Source organism: Onychostruthus taczanowskii, unplaced genomic scaffold (assembly GCF_017590055.1).
Source record: "Onychostruthus taczanowskii isolate IOZ18803 unplaced genomic scaffold, ASM1759005v1 scaffold89, whole genome shotgun sequence".
Taxonomy (NCBI): Eukaryota; Metazoa; Chordata; class Aves; order Passeriformes; family Passeridae; genus Onychostruthus; species Onychostruthus taczanowskii.
Window position 1 is genome coordinate 1,235,416 of NW_024506882.1, and position 19,945 is coordinate 1,255,360.

A 19,945-nucleotide genomic window follows, 5' to 3' on the forward strand; every position below is an offset into this window, starting at 1 on the left:
TTTGGGCAATGCTCTCAGGGATGGCCAGGGTGGAATTTTTGGGGTGTCTGTGCAGGGCTGGACGGTCCCTGTGGTCCCAGCTCAGGATGTTCCACGCTCCCTCGCTCCTGGCACAGCGCTCTCTGCCCTCGGGAGCTCCTCACCCTGACACAGAGGGATTTCCCAGCTGACCCATGGAGAGAATATTCCGTTTCCTCACTCTTGAATCTGCCAGCAGCATCCCTTGGTGAGTGATGGATATTGGAGATGATTTATGGTTCTTTGTTACACAAATGCCTCCACATTCTTCCCCATCCTCTCGCAGCAACCATTAGTCACTGCTCCCAGCAGAGAGCAGGAGCCTCAGCCTGGGAACTGCACCGAGGATGCAGAGCTGGGTCTTTATTCGCTGTAAATACACCGCTGGGGACACAAGAAAGGGAAATGTCACCACCGTGGTGCTCTGGGTCCCTGGGTCTGCTTCCACCATGTGCTGGGAAGTTAAAGGTCTGGCAAAGAAAAAGCGCTATAAATCAGGCAGGGAAGGGTGGAGGGGAGGATCAGGTTTACTCAATTTTTCATCTCAAAGTTTGTTATTAAAGTAGTGAATGTTAGAGGAGGAACAGCCATGGCCTGTATGTCTTAGAGCTCTTGGATTTCACCAACATAACCCTTTAGTCCTCGAGACTTTTATTACATTAAATAATTTCTGTTGCTGCTCATTAAATTTCTGTTTGATTTCCTTCATGAACAACCCGGAAAAAATCTGTATTCTTTGATCTGATAGAGAGTACTAGATTTACCTGCATTATTGGATCTCACAGTTTATCATAACGAATAAATACATTAATTAAATAAATTCTGATCTTAATTTGGGCAAACTTTCTCGAACGCCCTGAGGAGCTCAGCCAGTTGCCAGGTTGCTCCTGCCACCACCTGAAGCATTTCTTTCCTGGGGCACCTTGCGAGGCGGGGTTGTGTGAGTATCAATGAGAGCGGTGGCTGCGCACAGGGCAGCACCCACACCCTCCTCTGCTCCCTGCCGGACTCCAGGCCTGCGGCAGAGCCGGACGGGGCCGCATGGAGGCATCGGCAGCGCACAGGGGGAAGGAACCCTCCCTCGGCACCCCCGTGCTGTCGCGACAGCGTCCCCATGTCGCCGCGGCCTGGCCGCGCCGTTGCCATGGTAACGAGCCGCCATGCCGCCCGCGGGCCGTTGCCATGGTACCCGGCGCTCCGCCGGAAGTGCTCCCGCTTCCGGCGGGGCGCGGGGGCTGCTGGGAGCGCGGCAGCATGGAGACCCACGAGCTGTTCCGCCGCTTGGGAGCCGGGGCTCGCTTTGACGTGCGGCGCTTCGGGCTCGACGCGCGGCGCTTCGGGGTGCGGGGACGCCGAGGGGAGGGCTCGGGGACCGGCCCGTGCGCGGTTCAGGCTCCGGAGCCCCGTCCCTGCCGGCCGCGGCGCTGAGGAGCGGGGCCCGGCCATGGCGTCTCACCCCTCTCCCTGTTCTCCCGCAGGTGGTTAAAGGGAACCGCGGCAGCGTCTCGCTGGAGAGCCTCGACTTCTTCGGGAACAAGGAGGGAGCCCCTCAGGGATCAGCCGAGGAGGGCAGCGGGCTCGCAGGGGATGAAGAGGAGGTGAAGCAGCAGAAAGATGGAGCAGGGAAAAACGACGGAAAGAGGAAAAGAACGGCAGAAAGCAGTGAAGGGAAAAGAAAAAAGAGAAAGACACGAGGTATCTGTACACACGCACACACACGTGTATCCCTGGCAGAAACCCAGAATGGTTTGGGTTGGAAGGGACCTTAAAGCCCACCCAGTTCTGGATTCCTTGGCTGGCCTGGCTCAGAGCTGATCCCATGACTGGGCCAAGAGTCAGTGCTGAGAGCTGGGCATGTGGTTGCCATCCTTCTGGAGTCTTCATTAGGTTTATTGAGAATGAGAGAAAAAAGGTTCTGAGATTTTTTTTTTGTCTGCAAGTAATGCCTGCCTGTATTTTACTAAAGGAAATTTCAATTTGTTTGCAACTTCCAGGAGCAGTGTCAATGCCAGAGCTGTCAGAAAACAATGGGATAAAGTGGATGTCCTCTCTGGAAGCAAAATTTGAAGATGCAAAAGACAAAAAACCTACTGCAGAGAAGCTTGAACGCTTGAGGAGAGAGAAGGTGGGAGCAGGGAATTCTGGTGCAGCAGGAGGTGCCTGGTGTTCTGTGGGTGCTTGAGCCAAAATTGAGGTTTATTTATGGAGATTCCTCCTTGAAGGAGGGTGAAGGAGTGTGAGGGAAAGACCCAGGAGAGGGATCCATACGTGGTGAGTTTTGTGGTGTAAATGAAGAAGGAGTTCCTCTTTTTCCTCGTAGGTGAATCGCTTCAGGCACCAGCACAGGATCAGCATTCAGGGAACAGATCTCCCTGACCCCATTGCCACCTTTGAGCAGCTTCAGGAGGAGTACAAAGTGCACCCCAAAATCCTGGAGAATATCCAGGCTGCAGGCTTCCGTGTGCCAACAGCCATCCAGATGCAGGCAATTCCTGTCATGCTGCACGTGAGTTCTCTGGGCTCCAGGGATCCTACAGAATCTGGGGCTGTGGCTGCCTTGGTGGCAGTTTTCAAAGCTGGATCAACTTCATCCACATTGAAAGCTTGGCTTTTTCAGTTTTCCTCATCTGTGCTTTTCCTGAGGTATTTTGGGTCAGTTTGCAGCATTGGTGTTTATGGGAATGGGGTTTTTACTCTTTTTTTTTTTGCTTTTTGTTTTCCCTGCTGAAATAGAAGTTTGGTTTTTTTCTTACAGGGTCGGGAGCTTCTGGCTTCAGCTCCTACAGGGTCTGGAAAAACACTGGCATTTTGTATCCCTCTCTTAACACATCTGAAACAACCCAGGAACAAGGGATTCAGGGCTCTGATCATATCACCCACCCGAGAACTTGCCAGCCAGGTGTGTGTTGGGGGAATCTCACCCTGATGGGCTGCAGTGTTTTCACTCTGCATCAGCAAAACAGCACCTTAGTAAATATTTTTTTCCTTTATTGCCCTCACATATCAGAGAAAGCTAATTTAAATGTTTCTTTCAAGTCTTTTGACTTCTGTGGAGTAGGTACATATCTATTATCTGAGTCTAATCTCAATGATTAGATTAGGGGCTCAAGATTCTTTGATCATATTTTAAACTGCCCAATGCTCAGGTGCTCTTCAAACCTCCTTTCCTACTTGAGATTGCTACGAGAGATTTATCTGTCCCAAACTTGGAATTTCAAGGGATAAGTTTATAACAAGGCAGTGTTATTAAAATGAAATAAAAATGACACCTTTGGGCAGTTTTTATTCATGTGTAGTGACGTGAATAATGCCTGTTGGAGAGCTGCATTTTATTGTGCTAAGGAAACCAGAGAGCTTTCTCTTGACACTGAAATCAGGGTGAAGTTTGAAGCTCTAGTTTCAGGATTTGGCTGCCCCTGGATCCCTGGCAGTGCCCAAGGCCAGGCTGGACAGGGCTTGGAGCAGCCTGGGACAGTGGGAGGTGTCCCTGCCGTGGCAGGGGGAACTAAATGAGCTTTAATGGCCCTTCCAACCCAAAGCATTCCGTGACTCCACGGTGGCCAGCAGTTTTTTGGATGGAAAAGCTCATCAGCTCAGTGTGGAAATCCAATCTCTGCTGCCTTTCAGACCCACCGGGAGCTGGTGAAGCTGGCAGAGGGCACAGGCTTCAGAATCCACATGATCCACAAGGCAGCTGAGGCAGCCAAGAAGTTTGGGCCCAAGTCTTCCAAGAAATTTGGTAACTGTTCTAACGACTGAAGTGCTTCTAAAAAATTAAAAAGTGTCACTGACCTTTCTCTTTGGGCTGTGTGCTTTTAAAGAGATGCTTGAAAAGGGGCAGGGAAGACATGGGAAGTGAGAGGACATGGACTCTGCTAAACTGTACCTCTGGCACATTGGGTTGGATCTGGTGTTTCTCAAAGCTCTGTTTGTTTCTTTGACATTTTGCTTCTTTTCTTTTAATAGATATACTGGTTACTACTCCCAACAGACTCATTTATTTGCTGAAAGAAGATCCTCCAGCAATAGACTTGAGCAGGTAGGAGAGTCTGTTTGCAATGTGCTGTGCCACTCAGAAGTGGCTCTCCTGCACATCAAACCTCTTGTTCCTAGCGTGGAGTGGCTGGTGGTGGATGAGTCAGACAAGCTGTTTGAGGATGGGAAGTCAGGATTCAGGGACCAGCTGGGCACAATCTTCCTGGCATGCACCTCCCACCTGGCCAGGAGGGCTCTGTTCAGCGCTACCTTTGCCCACGACGTGGAGGAGTGGTGCAAGCTCAACCTGGACAACCTTGTGCTGGTGTCTGTTGGGGCAAGGTAGGTGTTGTCTGCTTCTTTTTTTTTTAAAAAATGTCTTAGGAAGTTGTTTTCTCTGCATCATCAGCCTGCTGGGTTGTGTGGCTGTTGTTAGTCAGCACTGCAGGTTGTTTGTCTCCAGAGAAAATTGTGTAGGCACGTAGATCTTTCTCTTGTGTTGAATGAAGTGTTCTTTTCCTTTGCCAATTACTTTTATCATCAAATAAACATCAATTTCAGGAGCATGCACTGGTGAAATAGATTTTGTTATGCAGTATTTCTCATCCACCAGGTTATATTTTTATGGGGGTTATATATACTGCATATATTTATTAATATATAAGATAAGTTTTTGTTAATGTATATAAAAAACAGTAAAGTGTTTCTGTTGGATTTCTGGTTTCAGAAACTCTGCAGCTGAGACAGTAGAACAAGAGCTGCTGTTTGTTGGATCTGAGACAGGAAAACTAACAGCAATGAGAGAGCTTGTTAAAAAGGTATTTTGGAGACACTGAGCATGTTGTTCTTCCTGTTCAACTGAGCTATGGTCTGTCAGAGACTCCCAATTTCCCAGGTCAAACCCTTCTCACATGTCAAACCATTGCCCAAATCTGCTGTGTCTCAGTTTCTGCAAGGAAAAGGACTTTGGAACCTGAGATAAACTTACTCTTTTGCAGGGTTTTGCTCCTCCAGTCCTTGTTTTTGTACAGTCCATTGAAAGGGCTAAAGAGCTTTTCCATGAGCTTATTTATGAAGGCATCAACGTGGATGTCATCCATGCAGACAAGACTCAGCAACAGGTAGGAGGATTTTATTTCTTTTCAAGAAATGCTTTAGAAAGAAAGGTAAAGGCAAGAGTGTTGGAATGTAACTCCAGGTAACCGTGGCAGCAAATTCCTGCAGATTTTGTTCAGAGGTTTAGTTTTATTCCTTAACATCATGACAACTTTAAGGAAACAAGTTCACCTCCTTTCTCAGTTTGCTGTTGGGACTGTTTCCAAACATCTTTTCTGTTCTTTTCCTAGAGAGACAAAGTGGTGCAGAGTTTCAGAGCTGGGAAGATCTGGGTGCTCATCTGCTCAGCGTTACTGGCTCGAGGGATGGACTTCAAAGGTGTGAACATGGTCATCAATTATGATTTGCCAACGAGTGCAGTGGAATACATCCACAGGATAGGTGAGGCATGGCTCAAAAAATCACCTCCTTTTCCCCATTTCTGAAGTTTTTAATGTAGATGCTCTTGTTTTTGTCAGCACTCTGTGAACCTTATTTGGATGTTTCATACATAGCTGTGCTTTCATTCACTGGGAGCAATGTTTGGGGGTTGGCTGCTTGGTCTGTGAACCTGCATCAGGAGGCTGGGGCTGTGAGGAGGAATAAAGGGAGATGTTTGAAGTAAAATCTCTGCTCTGCAAAATGTGTGCTTGGCAGGTCGTACTGGAAGAGCAGGACACAGAGGAAAGGCAGTCACTTTCTTTACAGAAGATGATAAACCTTTGTTACGGAGGTAATATGTCTGGATTAATAATGGCTTTATTTCTTGCTTTAAAAAAAAACCACTACAAAACAAAAGACCAACAACAAACCAGCCAGTTTGTTTGGTTTGCTGTTTTCCACAAAAAATATTTATCACTTGTCCAAGCACTGGAGTTGATCTCTTCCCTCCTCTCCTTTCCAGTATTGCCAGTGTTATCCAGCGAGCTGGTTGTCCTGTGCCAGAATACATTAAACATTTGACCAACGACAAACCAGCCAGTTTGGTTTGTGTTTTCCACAAAAAATATTTATCACTTGTCCAAGCACTGGAGTTGATCTCTTCCCTCCTCTCCTTTCCAGTATTGCCAGTGTTATCCAGCGAGCTGGTTGTCCTGTGCCAGAATACATTAAACATTTGCCCAAACTGCAGAGGTATGTTCATTTGAGCAGTTAACCACTCTTTCAATCAGTGCTTTTTAATGACTTATGGTAGTTTCTAGAACTAGAAACCCTAGTAATTTCAGCTTTCTTCACTAAATGTTGTTCTCAGCAAACAAAAGAAGAAATTCATTAAGAAACCTTTGACAAGAGAATCCATTTGTACCACCCCAAAGTGCTTCTTGAAAAAAGGCAAAAGAAAAATGTAAGTAGGTTTTGCTGAAGAGGAGGTAAGAGATGCTGTTTATCCAGAAACAGCCCAGAAGATTTAAGGAAAGTAACAGATAACTTGTTTGGATGGACCACCCAGTCATAATGGTTTAAATGATGAAGTTTTAGTGTCAGTATCTGCTGGATTAATGACAACATTTTGCCTTGTGTGGTGCCATGTGTCAGGTGACAGCAGCCTGAATTTAAGCCACTGGTTATGTTCAGGTGTCTTGATCTCTGATGTGTTTCTTGCAGGAAAACTACAAAGGAAAATACTAAGGGAAAGAAGAAAGGTGAAGAAGACAAAAATGATAGTAAATTACAGACTGTTGCAGAAAGCTGAATTCAGGCTGGTGAGCTGGGGCTGACACCTCTGTGCTGGAATAGAAGAATGAAGATGGCAGCGATGGTGAAAGAAGAAGAACATTTCTCATTTTTCCTTTGGGGTGAGGGTGGAGGTTTACATGCTAGAAAATCTCTACTGCAATGCCAGAAGAGAATTCCTGGATGCTTCTTATAGAAGCTGGAGCATGTGCAGTGAATGCTGTGTATTTCTGAGAGTAGTTCAAAACCAGCATCAGTTTGTGTTACTTTCACAGAAAATACTATCTGTATTCAAATCACTCCTAATACAGTTTTTAGACACTTCCAGGAGATTCAGAGACAAAAACCACAAAATGTTTACTGTCAGGTTTGATAAATGCTACTGTCAGAGACTTCTCTGGACACTTTGAAAAAGCCAAAAGAAACCCACTTGTATGTGAAAGTAAAGCTTGCCCTACTGTTTTTATTCTATAAAATTATTTTGAAATAAACTAATTCAAAATATTTACTGTCAGGTTTGATAAATGCAACTGTCAAGAGACTTCTCTGGACACTTCGAAAAAGCCAAAACAAACCTACTTGTATGTGAAAGTAAAGCCTGCCTTACTGTTTTTATTCTATAAAATTATTTTGAAATAAACTAATACTTTACATGTCCATTAATTTTGTACGGTTTTATAACTGAGCCTGAAACTAGAATAAACAAGGTCATAAGATGCTAATTCAGAGATCTGTGTGTCTGTGCAGCCTCGGTGGAACAAGTCTGCAGGCAAAAAAGGCCCAGCTTTATGTGTTTTCCCTGTCTTCATCTGCCCAGCGTGTACTCAGCCCATTCTGCTTTTGTCATCAGAATTCCAGTCAGGCAGGAATGGCTTCTTTGGAGCTACAGTCCTTTAAGGAAGAATTTCTGGACAGGATTTTCTTGGTTTAATCTAGTTTGGATGGGGCAGCCACAGCACCCTGTGGCAGGGCCTCAGCACCCTCGCAGGGAGGAATTTATTCCAAATATCCCATCTAACCCTACCTGTGTCGCTATGAATCCATTGCCCCTTGTCCTGTCACTTCAGGCTCTTGTCGCTTGTCCCCAGGTGACCCCTGGGGGAGGTCGGGCGGAAAGGCAGCGCTTTATTTTCCTTTTTTCGGAAAAGCGGTGGTTTGGATGCTGGAAACCGGCGTCCCGAGGGGAAGTGGGGGCCACTCATCCCCATCCAGGCCGTTCCCGGGTTACCGCGGGGTAGTGGGGCTGAGGAACCGAGGGGCTCTGGGAGTGTGGAACCAAAGAATCGAGGGGTTGTGGGGCTGTGAAACCGAGAACCCGCGGGGCTTTGGGTCGGTGGGGCGGAGAGATGGAGCTGGGCTATGGGGCTGTAGAAATGAGGGGCTCTGTGGGTGTGAAAGTGGGGAGCTTCGGGCTGTGGGGCCGAGGGGATGTGGGGCTGTGGAGCCGAGGGAATGTGGGGCTGTGGAAGTGAGGGGATGTGGGGCTGTGGAACGGAGGAACCGAGAGGCCGTGGCTCTGTGGGGCCGTGAAACGGAGGAACCGAGGGGCCGTGGCTCTGTGGGGCAGTGAAACAGAGGAGCCGTGGGACTGTGGCTCTGTGGGACCGTGAAACGGAGGAACCGAGGGGCCGTGGCTCTGTGGAGCTGTGACTCTGTGGGGCCGTGAAACGGAGGAACCGAGGGGCCTTGGCTCTGTGGAGCTGTGACTCTGTGGGGCCGTGAAACGGAGGAACCGAGGGCCCGTGGCTCTGTGGAGCCGCGAAACGGAAGAACCGAGGGGCTGTAGACCGAGGGAGCGGCGGGGCCGAGGGCGGTGCCTGCCCGGGCCGGCCCCGGAAGCCGCCGCCGCCGCTCCGCTGACAGACGGCGGGGCCGAGCGCGAAGATGGCGCTGCGGCCCGGGCCCGGCGCGGGGGGCGCCGGCGGGGCGGGCGGCGGAGCGGCCGGGGCCGCCAGGTCGGTGGTGACCGAGGGCAGCGGGCGAGGGGCTGTGGAGAGGGAGCGGACAAAGGGGCGGCGATGATGGAGAATGAAGGGGACGCGGGGAGGGGCAGAGATGGGGGGCCATGAGAGGGCTGGGGTGGCGGCTCGCAGTGCTGGTGAGATGTGAGGGCAGGGGGGTCAGGGCCCAGGTGGGCTGTGCGGTGTTTCTGACTGGGGTGTGGGGGTCCCAGGTGGGGTGCCTCGGCTTTCCGGTGTGGTAGATCCTGGGTGGGATGTGGGGGTCGCAGGTGAGCTACGTGGGATCTTGGGTGGGGGTCCCAGGTGGGGTTCGTGGGTTGTCAAGTGAGCTTTGTGGGGTCTTGGGTAGGCTGTGTGGGTCTCAGGTGTAGTACCTGTGATCCTGGATGGATCATCAGGGTGCCAGGCAGGATGTGGTGGGGTCCTGGGTGAGGTGGGGAGTCCCAGGTGTGTTGTTGGGAATGCAGCCGCGGTAGCTCTGCGCTTTGCCGAGATTTATTCACATTTTGGGGGCCCAGCTGATCTCCCCCGAGTGTCCTGGCTTGGGCAGTTGCGCCCCACTCGCCATCAGGCTCTGCAGCTGCAATCTCACGTATTGGGTGGGAAGGATTTGGGGGTTCTGCCAGCCCCGCTCGGTGCCGCCGGTGTCAGCAGCAGTAAATGTTCCTGTCACTGTCTGTCTGTGGCCTCCTGGGACCCAGCCTCCCTGGGGACTTCCCTTTTCCCCTCCTTCTCACAAAGGGCACCTTGGCCACAGGGAGGACTGAGGAATCCTGTGAGGAGGAAAAAACAGTGTTAGAAGAGATGTTGTTGCGTTTCTGGAAAGGTTGGAAAACTGGATTTCACTGCCTTTGAAGACTCTAGTAATGGTTTTTTTTTCAATGTAGGCTCTCGTCTGCTATTTATCTCTTGTCCTACTTCCAGGGAGGCTGAGGAAATTTTGCATTTGACAATTAAGCTCATTGAGTTGTCTTGGATATCTGAAGCCCACGGTTTTGTCAGTGTTATTGGGACTGTTGTCACTGTTGTCAGTTTCAGAAATAAAGGTTCTGAAAAATAAAAGGATTTACAAATCACCATTGCCCATTGATAGTATTTTGGTTTCTTTGAGGACAAAGTCTGGAAGTAGAGGAGAAGTTCTGTGTCTGTGTGGGTTCTTTGCTTGATTTCACTTCAATTTTTGTGCATTTCTGCCATTCAAAAAATACTCTAACAGTCTCTTGCATCGATGGAGTTGTGCTGCTTGGGAATTAAGGGGTTTAAAAATCCACTTGTAGACAGGAAAACGTTCTGTGTGGTTTGGAGCTGTTACAGTGAAGTCTCCATTCAGAAAAGGAGTTGCTGCTCCCCACGCCTCCTGCGTTTTGGCTGAATCTGTTGCTTGGTTGGTTTGGGGCTTCTTGTTGTTTTTTTTTAAGCTCCATATTTAAAATACTCATTTAGTAGGAATGAGATTTCTAGCACTGCTGGAAGAGGTCTGTTGCAGGGTGATCATTTGCTCCCTTCTCTTTGTTGTATTTGTGCAGCATTCGCACAGGACCGTCCCTGCGCTGGCTCCCTCAGCCCCGAGACCCAGCTGCTTTCACTGATCGCTCTGGGCAATTTTGCATCTCCAAAAAAGCAGCTCAGTGATAAATTCCCATTGGTGGGATGGTTTGTGGCCGTGCCAGCGTGGCTGGTGCTGGCAGTCGCACTCTGAATCCTGGAGTGAATCCGTGGTGGATCTGAGCGGGGCTGTGCTGCCAGAGCTTGCTTTGCTACTTTGGACCAGCTCCTCTTTCGGTGCCCTCTAATCAGCTGAGGGGTTTTTTGTTGATTGTTTCTTTTCATTTTTTTCAGCACAGACTTATAAATAAACCAGGAGCTCTGTAGAAAGGGATAAATATTTAATAGTTTGGCCTTTACTTGCTCCCAACAAGCAGTGGTACCTCCCGATGCAGTTTACGTTGCCCTTGCTGGTTTGGAGAATTCTTGTTGGTCAGGTTCCCCAACAAGGAGGGAAGCATGAAGCTTAGAACACTTCTACAGGATTAGGAGATCTTCAGAAATCACATTTAATATTTCATCATTCTAAGTCTATTTGTTTTCATGTTGATACTGCATGCCAAGGAGTGGATTAAAATGACTGAACTGAGTTAAACAGACCTTGGCTGTGGTGAGAACCAAGCCCTGCACGTGTTTGGGGCTGAGCTGTGTGAGTCTGCAGAGTTCTTCAGAGGGAGAACCCCAAATGGTGGGGTGGAGGATGGCAGGACTGGCTCTCTGGGAAGCACAGGTGTGTGATTGTTGTGGAAGGAGAAATCAGCACACAGCCCTCAGGGCTGCAGAAGAAGCTTCAGGATGGTGAAGATCCTGAGTAGAGGATGAAGTGAAGAGCAAATGGGTTGTCTTGGTGACCGTGTGACCTGCTGCCTGTGCAGTGAGGAGGTGCAATTTGCTCCTGGATAAATGCATAATTTAAATTCCTCATTTTATCTTCGTGCTCATATTACACAGCTCTTTTATATTTATAAACCAGGTTGGCTTTCAGGACTTCCTGCAGCCATTTCTGATGGCATTTTCTCTTGTACTCTTCATCAGTTTCTTTTACATCCACCCTTGGAATTGAACACTGAATATCTCTATAAGTGTGTTTCTCTTCCACAGCACTTTGATGTAATAACTGCCTGGGACACTGAGTGAGGTTCTTGTTTGGGAAATTGCTGCTGACGTGGGTTTCTGCAAGTTGCTTGCAAATGAGAATTTTAAACTAGGTCCTTTTTTGCTGTTTGGCAGCTGTTTGAGAGAGAGGGCTAGCAATTTCCATTAGGATTTTAGTTGAAATTTTAATGGTTCTTCCTCTAGGTGCACTTGACCCTCAATAGGTGAATGAATGCTTTCTCCAAGGTGCTATTTTTGTTGTAATTAGATACCTGAGAAAACAGAAACTCCGTTATTTTGTGATACTTAGTGTTTCTAGAGGGGGCAGAAAGTGATGGGGTTTTGTGGATAGTTTCTTTTTCTTCAGAAAAGCTGTTCCTAAGCAGCTGAGAAGTGTTCTCTGGTGGTCCTGCTGAGTCAGATACTTCCAAGAGATGTTTACTCATTCCGTGCTTAGCCCACACAACAAACTGACCTGTTCCCAAGCTGTGTGGGTGCTGAAAGTCTCCTGTGGGTGATGTGGATGAGTCAAAGCCGTGTCAGGGCTGCTGGGAGGATCAGATCTGTGTGTCCTGGCTCTGCAGCCTGTGACGGCGCTGTGGGATCCCGCCGAGGGATAACGTTTTCCCTTGGATGGGCTTGGGTTCTGTGGGACCTGCAGGAGCTGCTGCAAGTGCTGACCAGAAGGTGGGAGGCTCCTGGTGATGGTGCTGATGTGGAAATCGAGGTGGATTTTCCATTTGCTCTGAAGTGACAGAATTTCACATCCTCTTTTTTTCCTCCTGCAGCTTCATGTTTCCCGTCGCAGGTGGTTTGGGCCCCCCTCAAGGTATGTATCAACTTCACATTTTGAGCACAAATTTCTTGACTTTGTTTAGACAAATTAGACCTAAACCAGGTCTGCAGTGATGTTCAGAGGTGTGATTATTAATTGAACTCCATGGCTGGTTTTTCCCTTGAATCCAGCTCTCTCACTCCTCTGTTGGGAAAACCTCCCGTGTGTTGTTGAAGCAGCGTCACCAGAATCTGGATTAAAGGTCCAGGAAAACTACATCTCCCTTTTTAACCTGAATTGGCCTTTTGGATTCTGGTGTTATTTTGAGTGTGGTATTTCACCTCGCTCTGCTTCATCTCCCAGCTGTGTATACCCATACTGTGTGGGTGTTGCAAGACCTGGTAAATATTTACAAAGCACATCAAGACCCCGGGACAAGAGTCACAACCTGTGTGGAAAGTATTAATACAATGGGAGAGCCCCAGCCTTAAATTGCCTTTGTTCTCATTCCTGATGCAGTGCTGTTTGTTTAATTAGGGGAAAATATGCAGAGAATTTATGGGGAAAATGGAGAGTTTTTTTATTAAAATCTCAGGGACTGATTCATGGATTATTCCTGCCTGTGTCATGGCCTCCTGGAGTGTTTTTGCATAATTGTCTCATGGTGTGCTGGTAGCAAATGCATGTTGGTGTTTGTCTCCCAAGACAGCAAAATGTGAGACAGGAAGGTACTGAAACATAACAGACTTGCTTTATTCAGTGAATTAATACATTAATACATTGATTTGTCCAATTTTGTGGATGTTTAGCTTTTACTGACAAATATTGTTACCATTCTAACACGTGTAGTGGGCTAATTAACATAAAGTGCTTTAATTAACCTACAGACAAGTTATCCAGCCAGGTCAGAGTGTGAAGTTGCTTGTGAAAGGTTGACTTTATTTCCCAAGATTTATTTTCAGAAACTGCCGTTCAGGAGAAATGGGAATTACCAGCACCAGTCACCCTGGTTAATTAAATCTTTTTAATTGGAAATGACCCTTCCAAAAATCATATGGGAAGAAACCCACAGAGAATCTTTAGGATGGTGGGATAATTCATCAGTTTAGTTACTGAAAAGCCCTGTAATATTTTTCCCTGTAGACTGACCAGTGTGTATGACCAGGAGATTCTGTGGCTGCCTGCAGTGTAGGAAATTTTATTATTTTTATTTTTAAACAGTCCAGTACAACTCAGAGTTTTTACTTTCCTCTGCTGGTTTAGTAAACAAAAAAAAAGAACAATTAAATGGGGGAGGCAGAGTCAAGGAAGGGGGAAAAAAAGCTTTTAACATTAACTGGGCACTTAGCTTGTTTAATGTTTCATTGCAGGGATGATTCCTATGCAACAGCAAGGGTTTCCAATGGTTCCTGTCATGCAGACCAACATGCCAGGGATGATGGGAATGAATTATGGCTCTCAGATGCCTCCTGGACCCATGGCCATGCAGGTGTGTGGCGGTGAAATGTGGGCTGAAACTGCAGAACCCCAGACATGAAAGGTTGGGGACATTAAAGGGACATTAAAGCTCATCCAGTGCCACCTTTTATCCCAGGCTGCTCCAAGCTCCATCCAGCCTGGCCTTGGGCACTGCCAGGGGGGGCCACAGCCTCTCTGGGCACCCTGTGCCAGGGCCTCACCACCCTGACAGGGAAGAATTTCTCTCTAATGTCCAATCTAAGCCTGCCCTCCTTCAGGTTAAGGCCATTCCCTCTGTCCTATCACCATCATTTTTCTTTCTCCTTAAAGTAACTTCTTTGTCTTCAGTGCTGCTGTTGCTGATTGAGGAATAAGGATGAAATATGAGCAGATAATATTATGTTTCCTCTCTTTTATTCTATTTTTTTTTCTATTTAGCAATGTATATGCCTAGGTACAGATTTGCACTTTGCTAAAATTCAATGCTTTTGCATGACTTTCTAACCAAATTGCTGTGTCACAAACAGAATTTATTGTTTTGCCATGTCCTTACACTCCCTTCCCTCCCCCAGCTGCAATTTATTATGTTATTTTGGCAAAATTTATAGTAGGAAGATGTTTTTATGACAGCTGGTCTAAAAATAATAAACAACTTTTGTTCTCTTCCTACGTGTTCTGAGACCAAATGCAAAATGAATGGTAAGAAAAGTAAATTATTTTCTTTCTCCTTCTATATTAGGCAGCTTTGCTGCTCTAAATGTCCCAGAATATATTTCTCAGTGAGTGTTTCTGATACAGTTTATTCAGACAAGGTTCCTCTTGCCTGTTGCCATATATTGTTGATTCCCTGGATATGTCTGGGAAATGCCTAGACCACATTTTCCAGCATCTGTGGTTGGTAGGAGGGAATATAAAAATATTATGAAATCCTTTAGAATAGGAACCAGAAATCCCAAGAAAACCCGTACTGAGCGGTGTAGGGTGGCTGTAGCCTTCCTGCTCTTGGGGCAGGTTGGATTTGAAGAGCTGCTTTTTGCCAGTTTTCCCAAATGCTGCGAGTTTGAGTGCATGTGGAGAGGAAGAGTGCCATCTACTGAGGGCCCTGCTCCTCCAGCACTCCCTAACGCCGCCTGCCACCCGCCCAACTTCACTGGCACTGCCGGTGGTTTGGCTTTTTCTGCAGGGAAAAAAAATACCCTGGAGCTGAAACCAATCCCCTGGAGCTGTGTGCTGTGTTTGGTTGTAGGGTGGCATGGCCCTGGGGCCGATGCCAGCAGCTGGAATGCCCTACATGGGACAGGCCTCCTTCCTGGGAATGCGCCCGGCCGCCCCGCAGTACAGCCCCGACATGCAGAAGCAGTTTGCAGAGGAGCAGCAGTAAGTGGCACTTCCCTGACTCCTGGGGAGTCCTTCTGTCACGGGGAGATGGGGTTTTTCTGCAGCAGCACTGTTTGGGGCTGTAGAATATTGCTGCATGTTCCATTGCCTCTGAAGTTTGTGGTGCTTGTCGAGGTCTGAGAAGAAGCAGGAGTGCGTGCACCAAACCATCTGAATTTGAAATGGTGAAAACAAACACAAACCTGATGTGAAAAGTATAATAAAAATTATTTCTAGATATATATTTATTTCTTGAAAAATAATTTTCCTTCAGGAAGAGGTTTGAGCACCAGCAGAAGTTCTTAGAGGAAGAAAGAAAACGGCGGCAGTTTGAAGAGCAGAAACAAAAGCTGAGACTCCTGAGCAGTGTGAAACCCAAGGTATGGCCTGATAATGAGTGGGGTGTTTCTTTCTTCAGGGTTTTTTTTTTTAATAGCTTTTAATGGGTTGGTCTCTTTCAACAAGGAAATCAGTGGGAATTGCATGAGATGCCAGATTATGGCTTGAAAAATCTCTGGAAGAGTCAGTCCTTTACACAGTCTGCCAGCAGCAGGCATTGCTAATTCTGGTACTGGAGAAGTGTGGGTATTGGGAGAAAACTGAGCTGTTCTGTCAATTTATCAAAACTTTTTCTGTGCTGTTTCAGACAGGTGAAAAAAGCAGAGATGATGCTTTGGAAGCCATTAAAGGGAACTTAGATGGCTTTTCTAGAGATGCCAAAATGCACCCAACACCAGCAACGCATCCAAAAAAGCCAGGTTTGTAATTTTCCTCATTTTCCAACAGAAAATAAAACTCCAAAATTTGAAATCCTCAGCAGGGGGACTAATTCCAACAAGTATTTTTATTTGGTGGTACAAAATGAGTGGATTAACAGTTTTGTAAAATCAAATGTCATTCTGGCAACTGTTTGCTTGGTCAGGGTATGAGGGTGAAATATTAGATGTGAGCCTTTATTAAAAGACTTGAAATCTTCAACAGAAAGCCTCATGTGCTGTGCTAAATGTGAAACATCAAGGAAATTGATAAAGCGTTTGTTCTTTTCTAGTCAAAGCATTAATTAATGCTTTGCAGAGTGCTTTTGAGGATGAGAAGTGGCATTTAAGTGCTAAGAATGATCAAAACCATGTTTAAGGACTTGAGTGGAGTGTCACAGCTGGCTGATGTGTTGGTGGGCATGGTCAAACCAAGCCTCTGTTCTCAGTAATTACACTGGCAACAATTGCCACTTAAGACTTCTAATGGTCTGTAGTGTAGTTTTTTAGTGTCTAGCCTGAAACAAAGCTTATCTAGGCCAGCTTTTTCCTGTATAAAATTTGTGTCTCTGCTGTGGATTCACTCCTTGGTAAGTTTGCAGTTACAGGTGGTCTCTGACAACTTCCCTCTGTCTGGAGATTTGTCTGTCCTTCACTAGTTCTGTTGAGATGGTAACACTGGAAGGGATCAAGCAGAAAATGGTCTACATGAGCAGACATTTCTTCTAAATCAAGAATTTGTGATTTATGATCACAAATTGATTTATGATTTATTTGTGATTTATCAAATTTATGATACATTGAGGAGTTTCTGTGGATAAAACATTCCTTTGAGGGAGAATGTCCCCCTGACAGACCCCATTATGTCCAGTTTGAAATATTACCTCTGGATTTGTTTTGACCCTGTCTGCTTAAAACAGAGAGAATACTTTCACAGCCAGTGTTAAGAACCAAGTTTCAGTGTTCACATCCTAAAAACCTGGGAGAGAAGATCTGTGGTTGGAAGGGGCTGCTCAGTTTTATCTTGTGCCAGTGACACCCTTCATGTGTCACCACACAGGCTCCACCCTGCTCCTCCTCGCCCATTTGCTGTGTATTCCCAATGTTTGCCACTTTCCCCCATTCCCACCCATGACCCTTATTCCTCATCACTTTGCTTGTGTGTTCATTCCATTTGCAGATCATCCCACACCATCCCATTGTGCTGTATCTGTTTCCCATTCTGCTTTTCTCGATGATGAAGAATTTAGTGACTTTATGCAAGGGCCTGTTGAAACCCCCAAACTGGTGCCTCAGTCTACCTCTCAGCCTTTCCATCCTGCCACTGAGGCTGGGCAGCTGCTTTCAGAGAGGGCTGTGCTCCAACCTGTCCCTCCAGCCCAGGCTCCAGTGTTATCCACCCTGCATGGTACAACTGGGCAGGTTCCTTATTTTCCTACCTCTGCATCTCCATCCAATACCCATAAAACAGGTAACTCTAAAGTATCTTCTTTTACATGTCACCCTCTGAGCTACACAGAGTCTTTACTTAATTTGTTGGGGTTTTTTTTTTTTTTTCAGCTTGGCTGGAAAAAATAACTTAGGGAATTAAGCAGAAACCTGCTGATCCATGGGAAAAGATGATTTAAGTCTCCTTCTTGCTTCCCTTAGAACTGCCTGTAAAAGCAAGTCGTGTATGGATCCAAATACTGCTAAATATACACATGCCTGATCTTAGGTGAATTAAATCTTGTGTTTTAGCAGCATCATCCTAAATCTGTAGGATAGCAAAAGACACAGTTGAGATGCTGGTATATGAAATAATGATTATGCTGCTGTGGAGCACTTGTGTGCTTCCTCCCTTGGAGGCTGAAGGGATGTTGGTGAGATGAACATGAATTTTGGAGATCTGAGTAGATACTGGGCACTTCTGCTCCTGATGCCTGGATGATTATGCAACAATAATCCTAACACAGGAAACAGTTTTGTGTCTTCCTCCTCTTGTTTTTTGCTTGTTGAGTTTGTTGTGTTTGTGGTAAGTAAAGGGCAGAAGCAGGCTCTGACAGTGTCCAGAGAGGGTGGTGCTGTTGGTCTGAGCTGGGGCTGATCATCTCTAACTCATCAGTGGTACCAAAAGTACTTCTATGAGAAGTGTGGAAGTGCAGTCTGGGCAGTTCATAACCAAGTATAAATAATTCCTCCTGCTGTTTATTCAGGCTCTTCCTTGGAGGAGAAAGCCTTAGCTAATGGCTCAGATGAATCTGAACAAGAGCAAACCAAACTTAAAACGTCCGAAGTTGGGCACAAAGCCTCGGCTGCAAGCCAAGCCCATCCCAGCCTCACCAGCAGTGACTGGGATGTTGTAGGTGGACATGAAAGTGGTCCCACTGCTGCTGCAGAGGTGCACAAGGCTTCAGAACAAAACAGAGCAGTTGAAGAGTGTGGTGAGCAATCAAAACGTTTGACAGAATTTCAGTCTAATGAGATGCTGCTTGGTGCTAACGCTCTGTTCACTAATTCCAAGGCCAACCCTGCGTAATTTTGCTCTGAATGCCTGCTTGAATAATGTCAGTGCCTCCTGCTCCTTGCTCAAAGTGTAACTGCCATGATTTTGCTCTGAACTTTCTCCACGTGAGTTTATTGTTGTAGTCACCTTTAACATGTTTGTTTAATCAGGTTTGCTGTTTTAAAATAGTCTATCCTGTCTCGGGGAAAAAGAAGTTGTGCTGTCTGAAGATATTTAAAAAAAACTGTTTAGGGAAACTTACCACTAAAGATGGTCAGTGTCATGGTGGGTTTTAATCTTTTAACCTTAAGGGGATAAAATCTTGCCAGGTTAGAACTCTTAGCTAGTTAATACTTGTTTCTCAAGTATTTGCTGCTCATACACATTATGTCTAAAACTACCTGTACTTTAGGGGTGAATATTCAAAAGATGGTTAGAGGAAAACTTAAAACAAGGTTTTGTTCCAGTTTGGATTTTGTTAAAAAAACTGTTGGCTGAGTATGGAGGGGGGCTTAAAACCAAAGAATAACGAGGTCTGAGGAAGTGGCAAATTTATTTTACTTGGTTGGTGAAATGGAAGGAATTACTTATATTAGAATGTGCTTGGAGTTGTGGTATAATTAGAAATTAGACTGCAGTCAAGAGGGAATCCATGTGGAAGACGAGGAGATGCAAGGGTACTGGGCAAGACAATGAAATCTGAAATTATGCTGATTTTGGTCAGAGCTCCATCCAAGATGAGCATAAAATCTGCTGAGGGGAAGAGTCCACATAGTGGAGAAGGAAATAACCCATTTTTGGGGAGTGGAGTGTGGCAGATCATGTTACTGTAGGAGTGTGGTGTCCCCTGGAGCTGCAGACTGGGAGCAGTGGATACAGGTTTGTGGATGTGGGATACCATCTTGCTGAGGTTCTTGAGGTTCAGTCCCTGGGCTGTGTGTGCATTTCCCAGGGGAGGATGTTCTGGGGGAACATTGTGGGATTTGTGGTAGATAAGGATTTATTTATTCCACAAATAGCCCTGATAGCAGGGAGCTGATGGGAAGCTGAATTTGTTATGACACAGAACTGCTGTGAAACTTGAAGACAGTGAGACTAGGTTCTGTACATCTGGATGTCAAGAGGGAGGCACATGAGGAGCTCCTTATTTCATTACATATATAACTATAATCTATAACTGCCACATCATTCTAGTTATTATTTCATATTCCTGCAGTATCTGTTTTTCCTCTGAGCACAGTGATTCCTATCTGAAATCTTTGCCTGAAATGCTGAATGATGCTGACCAGCTGTGGTGTATCCTCTGAAGATCATTGTGCTCTGTACCCTAACACAACTGTTTTTCTTACTGAATGGAATTCCTTTAGGAGTTGGAGTGTTCCCTCCCCAGGACCCCATCCAGCAAATTATGCCTGCCTGGATTTACAACGACAGCTTGGTCCCAGGTAAAGCAACCAGTGGGCATTTGGCCAGGTGGGCAGTGCAAGGTGTGAGTGTACCTGTGCTTGCATGGCCACTTATTGATCAAAGCCTTATTCCCTCATCAAAAGATTCCTGGATCTTTGATATGTTACATATTTATGGTGTCTTATCTGCATTTGAAGAAGCGGGGGTTTTATTTGAGCATGTTAACAAATTCTAGATTAAACATTTATGGCAGCAGCTTATCCCAGCAGAGGATGCATTGCTGATAATGCTGCTTTCATGGGTATTCTGGTTTTTGGCATGTCTT

General features: G+C 46.3%; 2 protein-coding genes across 2 annotated transcripts in view; both read left to right on the forward strand.

Moving 5' to 3' along the window:
- The first annotated feature begins 1,254 nt into the window (after nt 1–1,254).
- On the forward strand, nt 1,255–7,087 carry DDX52 (DExD-box helicase 52). The gene is made up of 15 exons (XM_041425282.1): nt 1,255–1,359; nt 1,497–1,713; nt 2,013–2,143; nt 2,339–2,524; nt 2,774–2,917; nt 3,646–3,757; nt 3,985–4,057; nt 4,132–4,335; nt 4,721–4,811; nt 4,992–5,114; nt 5,340–5,490; nt 5,746–5,821; nt 6,151–6,222; nt 6,341–6,433; nt 6,694–7,087. The coding sequence occupies exons 1-15, from the start codon at nt 1,273–1,275 to the stop codon at nt 6,779–6,781; spliced, it is 1,848 nt and encodes a 615-aa protein (XP_041281216.1). The 5' UTR covers nt 1,255–1,272; the 3' UTR covers nt 6,782–7,087.
- Nucleotides 7,088–8,646: 1,559 nt separating this feature from the next.
- SYNRG (synergin gamma) overlaps nt 8,647–19,945 on the forward strand; it is a 36,553-nt gene continuing 25,254 nt past the window's right edge. The window contains 8 exon segments of the mRNA XM_041425280.1: nt 8,647–8,717; nt 12,152–12,192; nt 13,509–13,627; nt 14,843–14,973; nt 15,248–15,353; nt 15,620–15,731; nt 17,924–18,151; nt 19,581–19,658. Of these exon segments, the coding sequence (XP_041281214.1) occupies nt 8,647–8,717; nt 12,152–12,192; nt 13,509–13,627; nt 14,843–14,973; nt 15,248–15,353; nt 15,620–15,731; nt 17,924–18,151; nt 19,581–19,658 (886 nt within the window).

Coding starts and splice junctions, on each gene's coding strand:
- DDX52 (XM_041425282.1), top strand. CDS start 1,273: ATGGAGACCCACGAGCTGTTCCGCCGCTTGGGAGCCGGGGCTCGCTTT. Junction 3,758..3,984: donor CAAGTCTTCCAAGAAATTTG/GTAACTGTTCTA, acceptor TTCTTTTAATAG/ATATACTGGTTACTACTCCC. Junction 4,812..4,991: donor TGAGAGAGCTTGTTAAAAAG/GTATTTTGGAGA, acceptor ACTCTTTTGCAG/GGTTTTGCTCCTCCAGTCCT.